At 40.1% G+C, this 23456-nt stretch overlaps 1 protein-coding gene across 3 annotated transcripts in view; it reads right to left on the reverse strand.

The window, feature by feature from the left end:
- Positions 1-23456, reverse strand: part of ERC2 (ELKS/RAB6-interacting/CAST family member 2) — a 1115226-nt gene that overhangs the window by 869966 nt on the left and 221804 nt on the right. For all 3 annotated transcript variants that reach the window (XM_077278496.1, XM_077278495.1, XM_077278494.1), the window contains exons 4-6: positions 19468-19542; positions 3951-4106; positions 1326-1493 (exon numbers count right to left, since the gene is read on the reverse strand). In XM_077278496.1, the coding sequence (XP_077134611.1) occupies positions 1326-1493; positions 3951-4106; positions 19468-19542 (399 nt within the window). The remainder of the gene's footprint in view (positions 1-1325; positions 1494-3950; positions 4107-19467; positions 19543-23456) is intronic.

The raw sequence follows: 23456 nt of genomic DNA on the forward strand, positions 1-23456 counted from the left end.
ATTGACAGCCAACTCCACAGAACATAAGTGCAGAGCGAACTGTCAAAGTTTACAAGGGCATAAAAGATCCAATCGCTTGACAATGGGCATTTTCCTTGTTCGTCAGGTAATCTCCAACAGGATTACAAATGCTGGTAATCGGGAATGAAAACGAGTATTATTACAAATGCTCATAGTCGGAACATCTAAATGCATCTTAATTCGTTGTTGTCAGTGTTGTTGACAAAATGCATGCTTTATTGGGACAGAGATAATATTTATGATCTTTCAATCATCACATCGTTTTCACGGCCCATGTGAACAAGGTTACAAACTATCAACTGTATGACTGAACTAGAACAGGGGTAGAGAAAAACCACCAAAGGTATAGTTGGCAGCAGATTAATCTCTGTACTGTCCAGCAGTTCAACAGGGAATATATATTTATTCAGGAACAAAGATAACAAAGCTCACAACTGGTATGTCTTATAGCTTAGGATCTTCTGGATAGGATATTCAAGACGCCGACAATTCCGCGCTCCTTCAAAACAAGGCAAGGGAATAACAGAGTTCGGAAGAGTTGCATACTTTATTCAGGGCTATAAAACTATGCATTTCATGGACATCCTGTCCACTTCCTCAGGTACATAGCCAGGAGGCCCACCCCAGAGCATGAGCATCTCCTTAACCCAAAACTTCAAAAACAGATTAAACAAGAACCACAAGGCGGATTTCTTCAACCAAGGTATCATTTTAATCAGTATAACAACAACAATCTGACAATGCCTGTAGTTTACTTAGCAAAATCTTGATGACAAGTTTGCTTTAAAGTTGATTAATACCCCATTGACTAGCGTTTTACCAACTCTTTTTACAGAATTTTGGAGCAGATTTCGTGCTAAGTCTGGGATGTGTAAATGAAGCTGGTAATGATGATGCCAGAATGCTGCTGCATCACTTATGTAACACTGGTTTTCCTCCCATGGCCAGAGATCCTAAGTTTTGCTTTACACAGGTCACTTTTTTGCTGCAGTTTTTCTCCTACAAACTAAATGATACAAAGCACTCTATATCGCTTTCAAAGCTTGGATTTTATGATTTGCACATTCTTGCAACTTTTGGTAATTAGGCCAATAAACAGCTGGTTCAGTTATACAAAAGCGCCAATAACTCCTTCAAGTTCCACCTTGTAATGTTATTCTTTTCAACATAATAGTAATTTCAGCATTTTTCTCATAGTGGAGGCCAATAAAAAAACAATTACTTAATCTGTCAGAATTCGTTAGAGCGGATTCACAATATAGGCCATGATTAATGAGAGCGCTGCAGTCAGTGAATGAACGTACCTCTGTCTGAAGGATCGCAGCTCTCTGTTCTTTGGCAGTAAGAGATTCCTTAAGTACTTCAATGTGTTGTTTGCAGTCCGAGTTCTGATTGCCAAGAGTCTCCAGCTTGGTTTGTAAGGCAAGAAGTTCAGATTCCTTCTTTGACAGCTCCAGCTTCAACTGGTCAATCTACAAAATTGGAACAATTAGTTATTGTCATTTTATGATAATTAAGTCATCAAAGCGTTTGGCACAAGGGCGTGGGAAAAACGTCAGAGGGGAGGACATAAGGGGGAGATATAAACCAAAATGTCTATTGGGGTCGAATTAAATAAATAAGTTGGAGGGAAAAAGAGGAGTACGTCAATCTAGTTATCCAAAAAAAAGTAATACCTGTACTAAATATTGAATTTAAAGGAAACCACTTATGCCCCCAAACTATATATATGCATGTGTAGCCCTTTATAAGATAAGCAAGTTGACCCCTTTATGGCCTTAAATCGATGTTCCAGGAGCGAGAAGTCATTGCACTTCCAGCACCTCAGCCTCACACTGTCATCCTTGCAATGTATCGGGGCCAACAACCTGTCAATCAACCAGAGAAGGGTGGTGCTAGGCAGTGAATACAGCATAAGGCTGAGGAGCTAGAAGTGCATCATCATGCCCCAACGCACTTCCAGAAACATGTATACAGAACTTCAAAACACAATTTTTTCCCCTTCACGAGCATAGATTTGGGATCATAATGGTAATTTTTTTGTAAATTTTTGGAAAAATCTATAAAAAAGGTAAGTGACACTTCTTTTTCATACAAGTTCTGTTAAGTGGTCATTTAGAATTAGAAAAACATGGCTTTCTTCTTCCGAAAACAGTTTGAGGTGGTCAAAAAGGCAGAGCTTTCTAATGGAAACTGTTGTAGGAAACACTATTTTTAGGGAGTTTTTGGAGGAGTTTTTAATTTCTTGAGTTTTTTTTCCCAAAAGTGTTTTTTGCAGCCTTTTTATTGGACACTGCCTAGTTTGGAGTGTTCTTTGTCAGGAGTTGCTTTAAAAAGAAGTGACATTTTGTTTTTTCACACCAAGCATTTTTCAAAACCTGAAGCAAAGAAAAACAATCAAAATACTTAACATATAACCAGCAAGTTATTGTACAGTAGAAATTTATAGGAAAAGATTTTCAAGCATTGTATGAGTGATTTTTGAGGCATTTTGCACATACCTTAAGGCAGTGTTCCCCAAGTCTAGTCCTCAAGAGCCACCAACAGGTCATGTTTTCAGGATTTCCTTAAAATTGCACAGGAGATAATTGCATCACCTGGACAGGCAAGCATTCAATGACCTGTGCATTACTAAGGAAATCCTCAAAACATGACCTGTTGGTGGCTCTTGAGGACCAGAGTTGGGGAACACTGCCTTAAGGGTTGTGTCTGGTTACTGCATCTTAGCATTGGAGTGAAGGTCGCTCAGTTACGATTTCAAGTACAATCCATAAACAGGTGAGGTGCTGGTTTTGAAGGAAGCAACCATGTTTTTCTAATTCTGGACAACCCATAAAATGAGTGTTGTACTTGAAAGAAGTTGATACACTTAAACCAAATAGCATTTACCAAGGTAGTTATGAGCCAACAGCATATAAGAGTGCAGACAGCTATACGACCCTTAGAGAGTAGAAAGCTCAACTAAGGTTAGTCCTATCCACCTTTCACCTTCTCCATGGCCAGTGTGGAGCTCCATAAGACTAGCTCTCCATACGAATCTCAACATTAGCAACTGATAGCACTGAATGGAAGATCAGGTCAGCCATCTCTATTGTAATGGGTAGGGCTCTCCAATGCTGGGTTGAGGGGTGCATAGAAAAGAATTAGCAACTCTCTTCTAGTCTCAAGAACATAACTTAATTTAGCAATGAGTCTACTGAGTCCCATTCAAAAATCTTTAAAACGGCACCAACTACCAAATGGTAGATTTAGATTTGTCAGAGGGACATTTTGGACTCCTATGTTGGTAGATTTTGGGATCAGACATCTAGTCCCTCTTTGTATATATTCTTTTGGTCTATTTATAGAGGGTGCAGGAGTGGCATTCTCATCCAGGCCCTAAAGGCTGGGGAGACCTAAAAGGTCTTTTTGGTCCATATCAGAAGACAAACACTAATAAAAAGGATTTGTCAAATATGTAATTTTTTTTTACCTGGTGTAAATGCTTCTGTTTCCCTTAATCTGGCAATGTTTGTTTTTGTTCATGTGCCTCAATTCCTGAGATATGGCTTCTTCTTCCCTCTATATAAAAGTAGTCTTTTTAGTCATTGGGCGTGGTCCTCAAGAAAGCACACAGATAAGTTGTTGACCACTGCCACTCAGCTAAAAAATACTAGATTTACATTCAGGGAAGAGGAGGCCGCCGTATATCAAGAACAGAGAGGTGCAGAGACAAAAAATGTCTGGTAGACAGAAATATATTTATGGTACGTGACAGATCATCCTTAAAGAACCATGATAGTTGAGGGGTCTATGGAGATTTTTCATTGGGGCCCACAAGCTACGGCACTGGTACATTACGTTGAACCTCAGCAGTCACTGGTAACCAAGCTGTAACATATCCTGAGATGTTGGTGCCATTCTCAGCTCACACATCATTTACTACTCACTTTGCTTTTCATAAACTTTGAATGACTTTTATACACTTCCATCTGCTTGATTTCTTCTTCTCGGTCTTCAGAGTTGAGGACACCATTTGTTTTTATGATTTGGATTTCATCCTCTAGATCTCTGATATTTCTTTCAAGGGAAGCTATTTTGGTATCCTACGTGAAAACAGAAAATCGCAGTTATTGGTAGAAAAAGAACAACAACATTATGAGCCCAAATTATATAACAATGGGTTAATATTAATAAAGCAACGTGAGAAGCAGAGCCAATAAGTTCTGGTCAGTATATCAGGTTACGGTATAAATCACACAATCCATGCCATGCATTAAACCGATGTGACTGAAACCACAAGTACCCTAAAACCTTACTGAATTATAGTCTATGGAGCCCGCAAACTAACGCTACACTAGTGAAAATATTAAATAGGATGGTGTAAAACTGATGGGGGCCAGATCTCATGACAGATAACAATTGCCTACGAACAGCCTCATAAATTACCCATCTGTTCTACCATCTGCAGTGGTATACATTCTTACCCCCTTTAATAAGGGGTAAAATTTCTTTTTTCACTGTGTTTAGAAGGACCGTCGATCTCCGTCCGTTAACAAGCACCCATCAACTATATGCAAGTCGATCGGCACTCTTTTGCTCATCTGTTTACCAATCACTGAACAGAATTGATCGTTACTTCTATTGTTTTTTCCTTAGAAAGCATCATGTTGTTAGCTCACAATCCCATTTCCATGGGGTGAGGTGTTGGAAATAATTATGATTCTTTTGCCATCGTAAACAATCCTATGCTGATTTGTTGGGCGATCACCGGCAAGTTAATGCGAGACAATAATTAGGAACTAGAGTTGGTGCAAATTGATTGGCAGAACCTGGTCCGTCGGCCACATCACCAAACTGTGGCTTCTGGTTGTGAGCCCTGAGAATCGCCTCCCTCTATTTTGGATTAACCAACCTGGTGCGATATCATTGTTGTGGTGTGACCAGCATGGGATGCCACAAATGGCCAATTAATCAAAGGAAGAGTTTTGGATGCTATCAGACAGGAGATGGCTCTCAAGGCTTTCATGTGGCCAATAGTCTGGGTCCGGGACATCAATTTGCACCAACTATTAGGAACGACTATTCTTGTAAAAGCTCTTTCACCAATGGACAATGACTCTGCCATCCAAACTGTGCTGCATGGGGATCCCCTGATCTGTGATGCTCCAGGTACTGACCACCACTGTACAAGGTATGATAATCCACTAGATGTCATAGCTGCAGGACATTATGGGGAAGCCGCATGGCAACGCAAAAAGACATTAGCCAATTCTGTGATGCTTCAGCAGTGAGGAATACAGTTCTGAGCAGATGTTATTTTTCTTGTAAACCACAAATCGAATCTCAAAATGTTCTAATTCACGATAAATCACAAATTTCAGGAATTCTGCCTTGACCAAAATCCTCGACGGATCAATAGAGTCATCTCTAAAACCAGCTTAACTGTCCATAGAGCATACCTCAACATAAAGCTTTTGCGATTAAGAGCATGCACTATACTCGAAATGCACAAGAAAAGTTCCTTGGTTTTCCTTGCTATTAACTTTATCCTATGAACAATAAATTTACTACACTTTTTTATCCACACAAGAGTACCAGACTTAACTTTTCTCGTTGCTGTTGGTGATGCCGTAATTAGGCCCATGCATCAGATCTCCCAGTGAGCCGACTACGCTGCCCTCCTATCATCATAACATTTCTCCCTTTTATGTGGAGGTAGATGCTCCATTGGACACAATCAGAATTTTTTTACCTTTTGGGTCACTTTTATCCCCCCTCGTGCTCATTTCATATGGCCAAAAATACCAAGTGATAAAGAAGATCATACCCCCACCTCAAATTCTAGTGAAACAAATCTACAATGGCATGAATAAGGGAGAGAGGAACTCCCCAAATACATGTGTGTGATGTATTAAGTATTTTATATCTGTCTTGAGACTCTTTTAGCTATGAGCACTTTGCACTTTATTCTGTATTTACCTATGTGCAATATTGATCTGTGCCTCAAGCGGATGATATTAAATTCTTTATCTTGGATGTAATACACTTGGTATATTTATACCCAGGACACGGTCATCATACATGTTCCGTCCAATGTATGTTTCTTTCCATCCTGTTTTTTCAGTTTGCTCTTATCTCTTTAAAACATTTTAAAATTTGTATTTTCAATAAAGACATTATTGATTCTTTACACTGTGTTGGGGGACTTTTGTTGCTAGTTTACAGATTTTAGCTTTAATTTTAGGCCTATGGTTACCTTCAAAAACTAACTTAAAAGCATTATGAAATACTTAAAAAACAAGAGCGAAGTCTTATTATTGTTTCTAATATTTTTTTTTATTCTTGGTTGAGTCTTCAAAAGCCAAATATACAAAATAGAGACATAATTCATTTACTTTTCCCAATAAAATTGATATACCTAATGTAAGTTACTGTTTTCAAAGCTGTAACACCCAAATGGTTTAGTACATAGTTAAGCACATAAGTCTGAAAAGTTTAGTATCATGCCACACACTCAAAATGTATGCAATTAGTATATTAAAGAAATGGCAGCAATTGGACATGGGATTCAGCCGTCTAAATAGAATAAATTTATAATAAATATATACAGATAAATACAAACTAGTAAAATCTAAAAGAGAGCTGTTTGCTGCATGTAGACTAAGGTCTTCAAAATACTTTTCTGGGATTTGCTAATAAAACAATTGCATTATTCACTGTACTATACAAATTATGTTGTGCAAAAGACAAGATTAATATACAGTAATATATGTGAAAACAAAGAATTTATGGGTTATTTTTAAAAATAATTATTGGATAATTAATTATTGCTAAAAATGAAATAATTCAATTAATTGTAGCAATAAAAAATAGAATAGGAACGGGAAACCAAAATGTTGTTGAGCGCCACAAGCAGCAAACAGGTTTTGGGTTAGCTCAGGATCAATAAAGATTGCACACACAGGTGTAACGTTGGAGACAATTTATTTTGGCAGATGCCTAGTATAGTTTTAGTATATGGCAGCTTAAAGGGTTTGTCTCATAAAGACAACCACTCTTTAAATAGAAGCTGATCTGGTGATCAGCCAATCACTGAAGATCTTCTCTATCCTCTATCAAGAAACTCATCTATAAACCGCTATTTCGCGATGTTTGCCTTTCATCAGTTTAGAGCGGAGTTTCTCTAGCTCCACCGGTTCTCCTTAAAGAGATCAGCAGAGTATGGAGTATTATAGGTAATGCTCCATGGAAGAAAAGTATGCAAATTTGAGATATAGTTGTCTATAGATTAGATTCTGGCTTTAGATTTTTTTTCCAGGATCTTGTTTCAAGCTAGTTGAAGGGTCAGAATTTTACTTATAGGGTAGCTACCTCTCCATTGCATTGGGAAATAATGTCTGACTATAGGCTTCAGAGAAATTATTGTACTACATCCTGGCCTTCCAATCCAAACTAAAAGGTTGACCATAGAATCAACGGCCAGCCACATCTTCTAGAGCTTTCCTGCATAACAGCCCTTCTTTCTTTCTCATGGAGTGTGGCTTGTTCAGATAGGAAAAATAGTCACCCTGGATGACATTAATATCTCCTAATATGGCATAAGGAAAGGAGTGATCATTGTACGCCAACCCCTTGCATACACTGGCTCATATGTCCTGAAATTAGCTAGATGAGAATAACACATGATTAAACTAGCCTCCATATTGTTAAATGGGTTGTACCAAGTTGGTTCAACTGCGGACACCTCCATCAATCCCAAGTACGGAGGTCTGGAGAGCTCTGAATGGAGCGGAGGTTGAGCTTGCGCACCTCCGTCCATCAGTCTCTGTGGAACTGAGTGAAGCACAGCCTAGTACAATCGTCTTAAGTGGTTCATTCTATATTACTACTATGATTCAGTATGAAGATTAATTAAAGCAAAGCCTTCATGTCCTGCTAATCCTAATCCTCCAGAAACCCGCATTTAGAATCTGATATGTGGTTTTCAATATAAGCAATTCTAGGGGCAGCCTCTAGCTATGATGCATTTCCAGCAGCTTTTTTTTTGCTTGGTGGTATGGCATTTTTCAATACTACAAGCCACTCTACCCAACTGCCTCGTAATCCAGGTTATGCAGATGAGTTATATCTGTATAATATGATATGAGCAGTAACAATACTAGACCAGTGGTTGGCAACTAAGGAGCTAGGAGACCAGCACCATGTTACAGAACAGTGGTCCCATGTTGTTCATAGGCACAGAAATTGGAGGGAAGGGCACTAACTAAAAGCCCCGTAATCTAGTTAGTTGACCATTACAAATTTAGAGGGATATATATATTTATTGCAGAATGAAAAGCATCACATTTCTTCCAATTACTACTTAGGAGAGCTAGCCTCACTTTAGATCAATATCTGACCATTTAAAGAGGTCCTGTCGCCAATAAAAAATATAGTTAAATTCCCTGAGCTCTCCTGATTCTGCTGGTCTTTTCAATTTTGCAATGTGTCACTCCATTGCAGAGATATTCACATTTGTTGCTTTTGGAGCACACTATGTGAAATCTATTGGCAGACCAACTGGGTGTTTCTTCAGAATCTTCTCTGGAGGCGAGCGCATATACCACTCTCTCACAAATTTTGGGGATCACAGCTCATCTAGCCTTGTAGCAGTCTCAATCTCTGTTGAGCTGTGATTGACATCACCTTGGAGGAGGAAAGGGTAAAAGCACACACCTCAGGTGAAAGCTCTAAAGAAATGCCCCATTGGTTTGGAAGCAGGGATTTCACATACTGCGCTCAAAAAGCAGCAAATGTGAATATGTCTGCAATGGCGCAACAAGTTGTAAATCAGAAAAAAGCATCAGAATCAGGGGAACGCAAGGATTTTTGAAAACTACTTAACTCAATTTTTAAAGCATGTGACAGGAGGGCTTTAATAAGCCTTGCAACATGACCAAGGACAATAGCAAAGTCAAAAACTCATCTACAGATTGCTGTAGAGGTCATTTGTGTATCTTTCTTCAATGGTGCATTGTCTATAAGATTCCATAATTATTGTAGTTCATCTCTTTAAAAAGTTCCCATCACTAGTCTGTGGGTGCCAGTATTATTTAAGAAAGCAGTGGGCAGCCACAGACTAGTGATTTTTCTAAATATAAGTAATTATCAAAAGTGTCCAGAAGTGTCCCTAATTCCCCTCCAAAAGGGCCAGACTTTCTATCAAAAGTTGGGTCTGAACTTTCCGGGTTGCGAGATCCCGCCATGCAAGACAGGATTCTACAACCCTCCGCAACTACTCTCACAGTGAAAGAGCGAGATCTCATGCTTGGGATAACCCAGTGCTGCCGCATTCTCTACTAAGATTACAGTAACTGCTCGAAGGACACGGCAGCGCTGGGTTAGTACAAAACACGAGAACTCATGCTTTCACTCCAAAGGTGGCCAGATCCCGCACTGCATGTTGAGATCCAACAACCTAAAAATTCAGACTTGACTTTTGCTAGAAAATTGGATTCTTTAATGGGAACATTAGGGACACTTTTGACTACATTTGATAAGATATATAGAAAAATCATCAGCTGTCCCACTATTTTAATTTATAAAAAGACTGACAATAGGTACTAGTTAAGGAAAACCAGTCCTTCCCTGACTTTGCCTCCACAGCATCTTCCTAAGCCGGCTAGACTTTGATTTACACTGATGAGGGGTAAATACCCCTGAACAGCTTCATGAGTCCCTCATTTGGCTTTGAGAACTTATCAAGTTACAAATCTAAATAAAGAGTCAGACATTGACTTACAGGATAGAAATTTATTTTGTTCTGTTAGAGAACGGATTTACAGAATTTTCTCCCATGGAGCATTGCCAATATGACTTGAAACTCAGCCGGTAGTTTGTGATTGTGTTTGCGTCCGATCCCAAAGCTTTGCCTATAGCTTTGATGAGAAATGTGACATCTGTCTCTACACTTGCTTTCACTACATGATATTCATTGAAATCTGCCCACTAAAAAGCAGCGAGTGTCTCAATTTCATCTATGATTGAGTCTTTATATTTCTCGAACATAAAAGCTGCTTGTGAAAAAGGGGGGACGGACAGGTCTAGGGTAAGATCCTGACTTCATGGTGTCTAAAAAAACAATGATTTTTGTCTATGGACAACCAGAACCTGTTTATTTTCTCCTTCAAGTACGTACAGATGGTGGAACTGAATCGTTCCACACAGAGAAATCAATTCATCTCACACGCCCGAGCGGCATAAGAAAAAACAAACGCACACACAAACCTTTCAACTTACCTGCCAAATAAAATCTGGATCAAAGCACAAAGATGGAGATCTCTACAAGGAGTAAGGTAAAACCACAGATTCATATTCAGTTTGATTCTCCGGTTACAGCACATTCAAGTCACTGGTTCTACCTCGTAATCATAACTATGAACAGCTCTTGGCACAGAATCAAAAACACCATAAGCTAAATTACAGTAGCTATGAACGGGGGATAGCAGCAAAAAGACAGGGAAATGATTATGACATGAAATCGAAATAGCTCTATTCATTAGCGGCGCTGTGATGGAATTCCTCTAATGTAATCCAAGAGGTGGATTTACAATATGTAGCGTCTGCGGCATGAGAATAGGTTTGGCATGTTATGTAGATGAACTATTAGTAAATGACAAGAAACTCATAATGTGATGTCGAAATATTAAATTTAACCATAAAAAAAAGTTTGCAAGCCACGTATTGCAATCGATCAAGAAGAAAAACCATCTCGCTCTTGGAGTAAGTTTAAGGACAGGATGTGGCATTCCATACAATGTGTAGCACAAGAAAGGAAGTTCCAGCATTCTTCTGAAGATAAAAGATTTATGGCTTTATGGTTTACAAATTAAAATCCATCTCAAACCAGCAAGACATTCATCTGACGTGATTCAAACAAGCAAATGTTGGTTTCTTTGTTTGAGACGAGTCATATGAATCTCTTGGTGGTGTCAGCTGGTTTTCGATTTGTAGACAATAAAGCCGTGAATCTTTAATTTTCAGAAAAGTGCTGGATCTTCCTTTCTTGTGTAGAGTTCATCACATAATTATAATACCAAATGACACAATATCTATCAATATCAATGGTTGGAGGGAGTGCCCCCTGTTACTAAACTTTTATATTGATGACCCATCCTTGAAATAGGTCATCGATATACCACTACAGATTAATGGTTACAAGAAAAGCAAAGTTCTGTGGTATGCACCTGGAGCGCCCCCACTGCCGCAGGCCTCTGAGTCTCTGTTCTGGGGTTGTCACGGTGGCTAGACCCGGTCCGTGACCCTGCTGAGGGGCGTCCAGTGAAAGGTGGTGGAAATGGTGGTGAGGTAGTGGTGCTGTGCAGGTCGCAGTAAATAACGAGGACACCAGGTTGCAGTCTCTTTACCTCTTTACTGAAGAATTCTGAGTCCTCAATCCGGAATACGGTTAACCAGGCTGCGCAAGTCCGGCCGGTCCAATGGCACCTCCAGAGTTCCCTTTGCAGGTGGAAATCTGTGCCCTCCTGCTAGCGCTATGTGTTGTGGTCCTCCCCTGCTGTGCTTACGGGATAGTCCCCACAACTGTTGTGTCTGTTTCTCGTGTTCCCTCACAACTCGATTAGATGATGTTCTGCTAATCTGTCCCTCCCTGATGTTACGGTTGGGACGCACCCGTATGACGGGTAGGCTCGGAGCTCTTCCGGGACCCTAGAGTCGCCCCTCTCCAAAGGTTGCCCCCTATGTCTTCGTAGGTGATTTAGGTGAGACAGCCCGCCTGTGACTGACTGTCCTGCCGTTGGTTTGAAGTATTGCCTGGAGCTATATATATATATATATATATATATATATATATATATATATATATATATATATACACTTCCTCAGCGTTCCGGCCGCCGGTTGTGCGCCTCAGTAGGATGTATTGGTGTATGTGATACCTGGTCAGATGAACTCCTTCAGTGCCATCAGACGTACCATAGCCCCCCTTAGCGGCAGAGCATCAGTACTGCAACGACCAGGACTCTGGGGCGCTGCACACCAAGTTATTTGAAGGAAAAATCTATATCATTGTTAACGGGGGGCTTAACCTTGGAATGGAGGGGTGCTTTAGAAAAAGAAAAACTCTTCCAGAATCAGTGAAGCAACACCACATGGAGGAGGTACTCCAATAACATAAAAAAAAAAAATCCAGTGAGAGGTTCTCTTTAATTCAAAGTAGAGGATTCACAACGCAGAGCCTACTCCATAATCCAGAGTAGAGATCCTACATTTTTCAATGGCAGAATCACCCAATCCATTTATTACATCTGAAGGAATTTATTTAAAGACAACCTGAATAAAGTTCATTTTCTCTGCTCAGTGTTCAGCTACATGCCGGCATCGGCTAGCATAATAACGCTATTAGCTTGCAGATTAACCCCATATCTGCAGATTAATAGTGTTTTTTTCTGGAAACAGTTTCGCTTTTAAGGCCATCATATAACACTACATTTCACTGCAATGGCAGAATTGTATTTTTGGCCATAATTTCCTGGGCAATAACAACTGATCGCCAATGGTTTTCCCCTTAAAGGGAATCTGTCACCTACTTTTTCATATATAAGCTGCGGCCACCGCCATTAGGGGCTTATCTACAGCATTCTGTAATGCTGTAGATAAGCCCCCGATGTAACCTGAAAGATAAGAAAAACAAGTTAGATTATACTCACCCAGTGGCGGTCCGGTGCGGTCCCATCCGATGAGCGTCGCGGTCCGGTCCGGCGCCTCCCATCTTCATCCGATGACGTCCTCTTCCTATCTTCTGTCACGGCTCATGCGCAGGTGTATTTTATCTGCCCTGTTGAGGGCAGAGCAAAGTACTGCAGTGCGCAGGCGCCGGGAAAGGTCAGAGAGGCCCAGCGCCTGCGTACTGCAGTACTTTGCTCTGCCCTCAACAGGGCAGATAAACTACGCCTGCGCAGGAGCTGCGACAGGAAGCAAAGAAGAGAACATGATCCCATGAAGATGGGAGGCGTCGGACCCGGACCGCCACGTAAGTAGGTGACAGATTCCCTTTAAGACTAAATTGACATAGGACCACTTTAGGGTGGATTCAATTGTGGTAATTTTTCTCAATGTAACTTACAGATATATCTTTGCTTGCGACCAAAACAACCCCATTTAGATGAATTGCAGTGATTAAAAAAAAATAAAAAATAAAAAATAAGAGATATATATATATATCTGTGAATCCAAGTTCTTGATTTGATTGAGATTCTGTTGCAATTCCCTGGTAGTGGATGTTGGGTGTAATGCTGCATAGAATAAAGCTCTCGTTAGCTGAAAAGCTGGATGGCATCTGGCTCCTAATGCTATGGTATCCCCTAATGATATTCGAGTCTGTCAGCACATAACGACTGTTCAGACCGAGCACAGGTGCACAGTGCACCCTGGGTGTGGCAAAACACTTCAGTGCTCCATCCCACCTGTTTTTTATATATCTCCGCACTCCTCCGACTCCTATAACACCGGAGCGTTCAATGAAAGAAGAAGGCAGTTGGTTTTTACTCTCGAGAAGGATGCCAGTCGGAATGGAAACGCGTTGCAGAGTAAAAAACGTTCTTTACATTATTGAATTAAGGATATTCATTGTGGTAAGCGCAGCCCAAAACTATACATTGCCTTTTCCTTTAAGGAAGAAGGTGACAGAGATAGAGAAAAAACAGATAGATAGGAAGGAGCACTAAACTGTTAGGTCATGCCAAGGGCGCACCAAACATCTGTGCTTTGATTGAAAAGTAATTTTGTGCTAAAAGTTTCGTTAATTGTAGTATTTCCATTTTGTGAGATCAGACCCTATTAGGGTATCCACTGACACAGTGCTGGACTGGGGTGCCAAGGGCCTACCAGTAACCGACTGCAGGGCCCCACTTAGGGTTAGGGTAGATTGTTAAATGAATAAGATGCCGCCTTTGTCTGTACATAGTGATTCAAGTATATAATGCCAAGTACTGCTCATATAAGAGGGTGTTGCCAAACTCTGGCCCAGGGGCCCACCGGAGGATTCACCTGTCGGCCAGTCCAAGCTGCCTTGACAAAAGAATGAGAACCCCTCTATTGTCTTAGATAACCGGCTTTGTTTTTTCAACAGGATTCCTTTTTAAGTGAAGAGACTAAAGATCAATACTACCATGTCTCTGTGTGTACAGGGATATATGTATAAGTGTATATTTATTGTTTTATATTTAAAACTGAATATGTGGCACCCATATGCTCCGTTATCTTATGATTCGTTAGAGTGTTGTCTTGGAAGATGCCCCCTGTGTTGTGTCATTTCACTAAAAGCTTTTCAAGATAATTTACCTGGACAGCACATCAGCAGCACAGAATGCATTTTCTTAATTGCTGCGTTTCCACATAATTAAACTGGCTTTTAAGAACTAAAGTTCAATCCAAAAAAGAAACCTGATTTAGTTGAGGCTTCCACCATTTATGACATTAATTACAAGGGTACACAAGCTATGAAAGCTATGTCAGTGCCAAGTAATGACTGCAGAGCAGAAAATGCTTCTTCATACAGAGCGCAATTCGCTAAACTTTCCCTGCACCTCTGAAGTTACCTTATCTTAAGTTATTAGGGAACTGAATTTGAAGACGTTCATAGTGAATAGCTTCTAAGCCATCCTTTTTGCAGGTGGAAGTTTTATCTACAAAAGTTGTCTATGCACAGAGCAACCCCTGACCATACAATTCTGCTTTTGAAAGAGGTTTCAAAATGTAACTTTATATTAGACAGCTAAAATAATAAAAACTTTTTGCTGTTATATAATGTCAGTAAATATACCAACTGACAAGAACTAGAGGTCTCAATATAGATAAATTAAAAAGAGGGTAGGAAAAATACACGGAGTTCTCATTAATGGATAATCCACGAGTTTAAGAACGTAACCCAGGGATGGACAAAGTTTTCTGGCCCGTGGACCACAATGTTAGACTGAACCAATCACAAGGGCTGCAATAAAACTTAAAGCATATGCCCCAACTACATTTTATTTAGTTATTTTCAAAATTTTACTTAAAGAGGTGATCTGTGGTTAAACAACTCATCCACACTCTAAAATAGATACAGCTCTGGCAAATTGTCGCTTTCCTTTCTGAGCAACAGAGCTCTAACAGAACAAATCTGAGCCTTCCTTTTCTTTCTTTGTCTTCTATTACTTACCCTGTCTTTCTTTACCTTTATTTCCTTCAGTGCCTATCCTTTTTCTTTTCTTTCTTGTTTTTATTCTTTTCCGTAATTCTTTTATTTTCCTTCCTTCAAAGCCCTTCCTGTTTTCCTTGCTACCCTTCCTTTCTTTCCCTTTTTATCCTACTCATTCCCTTCTTTTCCCATTCCCTTCATTCACATTCACTTCTTTTCCCATTTCCTTCTTTATCATTCCTTTCTTTTCCCCTTTCCTTTACCATTTCCTCCCAATTCCTTTCTTTTCCCATTTTCTTTCTTAACATTCCTTTCTTTTTCCCTTTCCTTCCTACCCATTTCCTCCCAATTCCCTTCTTTTCCCATTTCCTTCCTTCCCATTCACTTCTGCTCCCATTTCCTCATTTCCTTCCTTCCCATTCCCTTCTTTTCCCATTTCCTTCCTTCCTTCCCATCCCTTCTGTTCCCACTTCCTTTCTTCCCATTCCCTTCACCTTCCCTTTTCCCATTTCATTTCTTCCTTTCCTCCCATTCCCTTCCTTCCCATTTACTTTTCCTATTTCCTTCATTACAATTCCCTTCTTTTCCTATGTCCTCATCTCCTTGGTTCCCATTCCCTTCTTTTCCCATTTCCTTCCTTCACATTTCCTTCTGTTCCCATTTCCTTTCTTCCCATTCCCTTCCTTCACCTTCCCTTTTCTCCATTTCATTTCTTCCTTTCCTCCCATTCCCTTCCTTCCCATTTACTTTTCCTATTTCCTTCATTACAATTCCCTTCTTTTCCTATGTCCTCATCTCCTTGGTTCCCATTCCCTTCTTTTCCCATTTCCTTCCTTCCCATTCCCTTCTGTTCCCATTTCCTTCCTTCACATTTCCTTCTGTTCCCATTTCCTTTCTTCCCATTCCCTTCCTTTACCTTTCCTTTTCCCATTTCATTTCTTCCTTTCCGTCCATTCCCTTCCTTCCCATTCATTCCCTTCTTTTCCCATGTCCTCATTTCCTTCCTTCCCATTCCCTTCTTTTCCCATTTCCTTCATTTGAAAGCAATGTAGAGCTTTGTTTTCCCTGTATTGCCCCATTAAAGTGGTTCTGTCAGCACAGGGATGACTGTTCAAACTAGGTACCGGAGCTCGGTACTTCACGACAGGGCCAATCATTTGAATATACCTTCCCACCTGCTTATTTTCCCTCTATCTCCACCCCTTCTTTTTTTGATTGACAGCTCTGGCTTCATAGGGTCAGAGAAGGGTGGAGATGGAAGGAAACCAAACGGGTGGGAAGGTGAATCTAAATGTTTGGCTGCCATGAAGCACGAGCGTCTGTACTTGGTTTGAAAAGTGATTCTGTGCCGACAGATTCCCTTTAAGAAAAGTAAGCATCAAAAGTCTGGTGAAACTATCGTGATTAGATGACTGCTTATGATTTCTTTATCTGCTTTTTAACACAAATGGCAACTATGAAGGCATAATCAAATTCAGAAGTCTTTGTAAGAAGCATAGAACTCTCTAAATTACCAAGGTGAGTGCAAACATGTGGGAATTATGCTACGGATTTACTGCATGTTTTACCCTATATACATTTAGGACAGATTTTTTTTGCTCAGAAATCTTCATCCGCATGTATTGTACTGTAATCTCCTGTGCAGAATCTGTCACATCTGAACATGGTCTGAATCATGGCTCCTTTACTTAATTTTTTTTTACAAACAGCACCCCACTTGACCAAGGGCTCTGTCTGGTATTGCAGCTCAGGCTCATTAAAGGGGTTGTCCACTATTAGGACAAGTTGTAATACCACATACAGCCCACAGACAAGAGTTGTGCTGTTTCTGAAAGCAAGCAGCCATGTTTATGTAGTCTCATAGACCCGCTTCAAGTACATGTCATTATTAAATTTCTATGTCTATTTGACATCCCGAGAGAGCAGGAAAAAAAAGAAAAAAATTTGTACTAGTTTTACGACCCATGCTAAATTGGGATTTTATGCACTAACGAGCTAGAATCATAAAGATATGTAATCATATATATTTAAAGCGTCTGCAGGGATTCATATTGCAAAAACTGACCTAGCGAGGAAGAGATGCTTCAGTAGCAAGGAAGAGAAAATTTACAGCATCTCTTGTGGAGTATTTCAGGAAAAAAAAAATTGTGTATTTGCCAGGTATACAAACAAAAGCAAAAAAGATTAACAACATGAACAATAAAGAAACATTGCATTACTCTGAATTTGTATGCAGAAATTTATAATCTGTATGCCAATTCTCAGGCGTAAAACATACAAAAAAAAAAATAGACAAACTGCATTTGCACAAAAAAAAAAATTGTTTTTTACATTTTTGCAATTGTCTTTTTTCATCTATAATATCAAAAGAACAATTTTTTTTTTTCAGGTATTTTTTGACCATTAGGACGGATAACAGCGTTAGTAAATTAATATTAAAGGAGCTGTCTGGGACATTCACATTGATGCCCTATCCTTAGGATAGATCATCAGTGTCTGATCGGTCGGAGTGCGACACCCGGCACCACTGCCGATCAGCTGTTCCCGATGTCAGAAGCAACTGGAACTGCTCAGTTGGGGAGCTGCACAGCTCAGTCGTCTGTATAGTGGCCGTGGCCGGCTAGTGAACACCCGCCATCTATTTATATCAATCATATCAATAAGGGATGGATGTGCAGTACCCGACTGTAGTCACTATTTTGTCGACGGAGTTGTGTTGTGTACATCCACAACTTTACAGTTCCGGCCACTGCCAACACCGGGAACAACTGATCGGCAGAGTGAGCCGGGAGTCGCACCCACACCAATTAAACATTGAAAACCATCAACAGACCATCAATGTTAAAGTCCCGGAAACCTCTTTAACTCTAAGCTCAGACTTGTTACATTGCCCCAAAAACCTATCATCTCCTTCAAAATTTTCCCAGAACCCTTGCGTAATCCCAAGTATTTTACAGTCAAAATATTCAACATAACATTTAATTACATTGTATAAAAACCAGTTACTTCACTTGATCTGAGATATCAAATATAAATGGTCACACAATCTTTTGGTTCTTTGACGTTGAGAAAGGTGTCGAAAAGCGTCGGTACTAATAAAAACTTTATCTGAAGCTCCAAGGCTCCTCATTTCCCACAGAGCAGCCGAAGCCTAATATGATTCTCTCTATTCTGGCAAATTGTCATGCATGTCATTAACCGGTGCCACTAACCTCACCACCCCATTACACACCTGATGAACCATTATGAAGAATGGCAGAACTTAGAATAAGTCAGGATTTGGTTGGATCTATTAATACTCTAGTGCAGTGCTCCCCAACGCCAATCCTCAAGAGCCACCAACAGGTTATGTTTTCAGGAGTTCGTTAGTATTGCCCAGGTGAGATTTGTAGTACCTGCACAGGCAAGAATTACCTCTGCATGACCTGTTGGTGGCTCTTGAGGACTGGAGTTAGGGAACACCACTCTGGAGAAATGCAAGTGAAAGTAGGTGTTCAATATAAGAAAAAAAGATGGTCGTACTTGATTTACGACATATTGGACCTGACAAACCATAGACAAACACCATACAGACACCCCTGGAACATAGAAAGTGGAAGCTGTATTCATCTATATATCTCTATAGTATTAAAAGAGGACAGCCTACTGTACTTCAATTAATCTATGTCTCCTTAACTCCCAACATGTTTTACTGGTCAAATTTTTCATACTGATTTATCAGAGATCCATAGGTGTTGGTTAGTTCCATAGTGGTACTACCATATGTTTTTGACACCAGATGATGAGGGCATGCAACAATCTATACCCGATATCAGAGATCAATTAAACGGACTTTATTTTTTATACAATGTAATTACATATTAAGTTTTAACTGCACCAAAAAACATGAAACAATATACAGAATAAAAAATGGTTTTGCAAAACCCCATTCACATGTGGCAAGAAATAAAATCTAGAAGAGCCCAAGGCATGTAGTATCCTTACATAGTATGTGCACGGGGGGTCCTTAGGAGAAGACATCCATCAATGTATGTGTTAGTACAGAACAGTTGATGAATTTATGATGTACGGTATGTAGGATGATGATTACATGTAGAGCGAGGTGTATGATCTGTTATTCTATGACGTACGGTAAAGGATGTGGTCACTTACAATAATGCGAGGGATTATCGAGGAATGATTGGTAAGTGATCGCTCCTTATACAACAGGTTACATGTGATCAGGTAACATACAGCAATGTGCACAATGTGAGCTTTCCTAGCACGGTATGTAGGGCAGCAATTACCTTCATCTCGATGACTGTCTGCAGAGCTTTGGTCTTGGCCGATTCGGACTGGAGTTGATTCCGTCGGTGCAGCTCCTGCGGAGGAACACGGTAGAAGTAAGCCTGGCGACTCATACTTTCATTTTAGTCACAGAATATAAAAAACAAATGAATGATAATAAAAGATTTTAAAAAATATATATAGGCAGGAAGTAATTTTGTTAAAGCATATCGAAGAGTCTACAGGTACACGAGTCTGCAGCAGTCACTGTCTTGTGTTACAGCCAATGCATGAATTAATGCTGGAAGTGTCGTCAATTATTAATGCTCACCATTGCCAAGGTAGCAAGCTACGTCTTAATAACAGAACAGCACTGTAGTTGTCCTATTGATGTCATTATCTTTTTTTTTTTTCAAGGAATAACCTAGAAAATAGTAAGAAGCTATAGGGGAAGAAGAGATGGTGGACGTATGTAGGTGCCTAAAACCCAAAGGCCCCTCTGCCACATAAGATGACACTAATATTATAAATGAAGCATGGTAGATCCCCTATTGTTATGCTTCACTTATAAAGTGCCATCATATTTCGTCCCCATTGGGGCTCACAGTCTAAGTTGCCTATCAGTAGGTCTTTGGAGCGTGGGAGTGTGAGGATGTGGACTGTCTTACTCCGTCCCTACAATGAAGACAACTGCCGTGTGCAGAAGTGTAATGTGAATAGTGTTAAGCGTTTTTTGCATTTAATATGTACGTGTAAAATCCCTATGTACGGTAATATGTTATGGTAATGTGTAGAATAGCGGGGCAAATGTGGAAACTCCGTGATCGTGTAAAAAGATAAGTATTTAATAGATAAAAGGAAGCAAGGATTATTACTAATAAATGTATTGTAGAGATAGGAGATAGATAAGGAATAGTTCATGTAGGGTACAGGCCCACAGATGGTAGGGGAATAATGTTAATAAGAGGAGAGGGACTTCCTGGTTATGGATGGTTAGGAGTAGCGGAAGGTTTAAGCAAGTTGATTGTAGAGCTCAAGTGCAGTGGGCTGCAAGGGCCAACATGGGCCTATCACTCGGGGCAGTTGATTGCCATACAACTCTTCCATGTGAATCTATTGGTTGGGGCCCAGGACTCCGAGACTAGCTACGGTGCCATCGGGGCTTATCGCACCTGCAGGAGAAGATGGACACGGATCCTGAAAGTCAGAGGATGATGGAATCTGGGTGCACTGCCATCGGTGAGAGGTCATGGAGAAAGCAGGAAAAGGGATGCTCTATCGGGAACCGGTGCTAGGGCTAAAGTTATGTCCGGAACCTGAGGGAAAGACTAACTGTTGTGCCCCATCTCACATGCTCCATTGAAATGGCTGTCAACTGTTCAGTAAAAGTTTGATTGTTGAAAAGCACTTGGTGTCCCCTGGATTGTGTGCGGCGGGTTCTGAAAATGGAAGCCTGGAGTTAGCGGAAGCCTATGGCCCACAAGTGAGTGTGATGCACCCCACCCCTAACAGCACACCGAGACTGGTAAATGATTGTCCTGTAGGGTGCCAGAGCGTGCAGAAGCAGCATGTTATCCACGACTACCCCCCTTGGGCCCATTACAAGAGGAATCCAGAGAACCCTGAGGAAACCCACATAAACATGGGGAGAACATACAAGCTCTATGCAGATGTCATCATTAGTGGGATTTGAACCCAGGACCCCAACGCTGCAAAGCAACAGTGATAATCATTGAGCCACCAGGCTGCCCGGGCAATGGTTTAAATTTGCAATGGTGTCCAAGTACTTCAAGTTCCAACTCTAGTGTACAGTTAACAGCAGATATTACTAGACTTATGAGTAGTACCAAAGAAATATAAAATCTCGATCAGTTTCAATTTTCAAGGGTACATTTCATTTGGACTAAATGAGGAGTTGCAGTTTTCGTGTAGCAATAATGCATCATGCAAAAGGTAAAGCAGGGCGAACAAGGAGAATGATGGTGAATGTGGACCCTACGGCTCCACAAGATTAGTATTTCTGTACAATACCGCATTATGTATACTCTGCTAGATGCTATAAGATTCTGTATAAATCCTGAGGAAAGAAGAAACTTTATATATAAGCCAAAGCATGGACGTACAGAAGGACATAAAATCTTTGGGTACAGTATAACAGCTCTAAATAATTTGGATTAGTACAGCCAAAATATAACTACATGCATGTATACAACATGCTTCATTAACCCCTTAGTGACAGAGCCAATTTTGTACTTACTGACCAAACTAATTTTTACAATTCTGACCACTGTCACTTTATAAGGTTATAGCTTTGGAACACTTCAAAGGATCCCACTGACTCTGAGACTGTTTTTTCATGACATATTGCATATATTGCTTTATTTATGAAACAAAAATGGAAATTTGGCAAACATTTTGAAATTTTCAAACTTTTAATTTTTTGTGCCCTTAAATCAGAGAGCCATGTCGCACAAAATAGTTAATAAATAACATTTCCCAAATGTCTACTTTACATCAGCACAATTTGGAAACAACCACTGTTTGGGCGCATGGCAGGGCTCAAAAGAGGGAGCGCTGTTTGACTTTTTGAATGCAAAATTAGCTGAAATCAATGTCGTATTTGGAGACCCCCTGATGTACCTAAACAGTGGAAACCTCACAATTCTAACTCCAACCCCAACACAGTCCGAACCCCAACACACCCCTAACCCAAACCCCAACACCACAACCCTAACCCCATCACAACCCTAGCCCCAAACCATAACCCTAGCCTCAACCCAAACCCTAACCCTAGCCCCAACCCTAACCCAACCTTTAACCCTAGCCACAACCCTAACTCTAGTTCTAACCCCAACCCTAACCCTAGCCCCAATCCTAAACTCTAACGGAAAAAATACATTTTTTATTTATTACTTTTCACCTAACTAAGGGAGTGATGAAGGGGGATTTGATTTACTATTTTTTTTATTTTGATCACGAAGTTAGGGTCTATCACAGTGATCAAAACGAGCCAATAGGAAAAATCTCCTATTGTTGCCGGCCGGCAGATCTCAGTGGGCGCACTGTGCATGCACACCATGTGCCGAGGGCCGGGAACAGGACTGGGGAATGCAGGAGGTATCGGGGGAGTCTATTTCTCTCTCCTCTGATGTGCTAGATCATATCAGAGGAAAGAGAAATAAATAGGAAATCTGACTTTTTTTTTGCAGTTGCTGTTATTCCGTGAATAACGACGTTCGCAACACTGGGGATGGTAAAAACCGACCCGAATCATGTTGATTTTCTGACGTGGAGAGGCGCTATAACCTTATTTCTCAGCACCGTTAAAAAGTGGTGCGGAGAAATAAGTACCCTTAACTGCCGCTGTTAAAAGGCGTATCGGCGGTCGTTAAGGCCTGTTGCAGATTTCAGCAGAATCAGCAGCACTTAAAGGGGTATTCCTATCTCCAAGATCCCATTCCAATATGTAGAAGGTGTAATAATAATATTTGAAAATATATCCAATTAAAAATGTAGTAAAGTTTTCTGATTTGCTGTATCTCTTTCCTCATGTGCAGGCATTGCAGGACCTCAGGTAGCCATGGTTATGACCAGTAGCAACTAGCTAACTGTTACTATATCAGTGGTCGTTTACACGGATACTTAAGGTCCTGCACTGCTTGCAAAAGAGGAAAGAATCCTAGAGAATCAGAAAAACTGTACTACATTTATAATTGGAGGTATTTGCTAATATTATTATTACACCTACTACATATTGGGATAGGATTTTGTAGATGAGATTACCCCTAAAGATATTGTGAGAGAATAAAAAAAAAAAAAACTATAAATAGCTCCCTAAAAAAAAAAAAAATAGTAATTCACACACAAATATGTGCAAATGTTTATTAATGACAAATAATTATATACAGAAATAATAGAAGGAAAAATATGTATTAAAAAGAAAGCAGTGTGACCAGTGGTAAGTTACACAATGGCACATTATAATAAATAACATATAATAAATTCATCA

Source organism: Ranitomeya variabilis, chromosome 8, assembly GCF_051348905.1.
Source record: "Ranitomeya variabilis isolate aRanVar5 chromosome 8, aRanVar5.hap1, whole genome shotgun sequence".
Taxonomy (NCBI): domain Eukaryota; kingdom Metazoa; phylum Chordata; class Amphibia; order Anura; family Dendrobatidae; genus Ranitomeya; species Ranitomeya variabilis.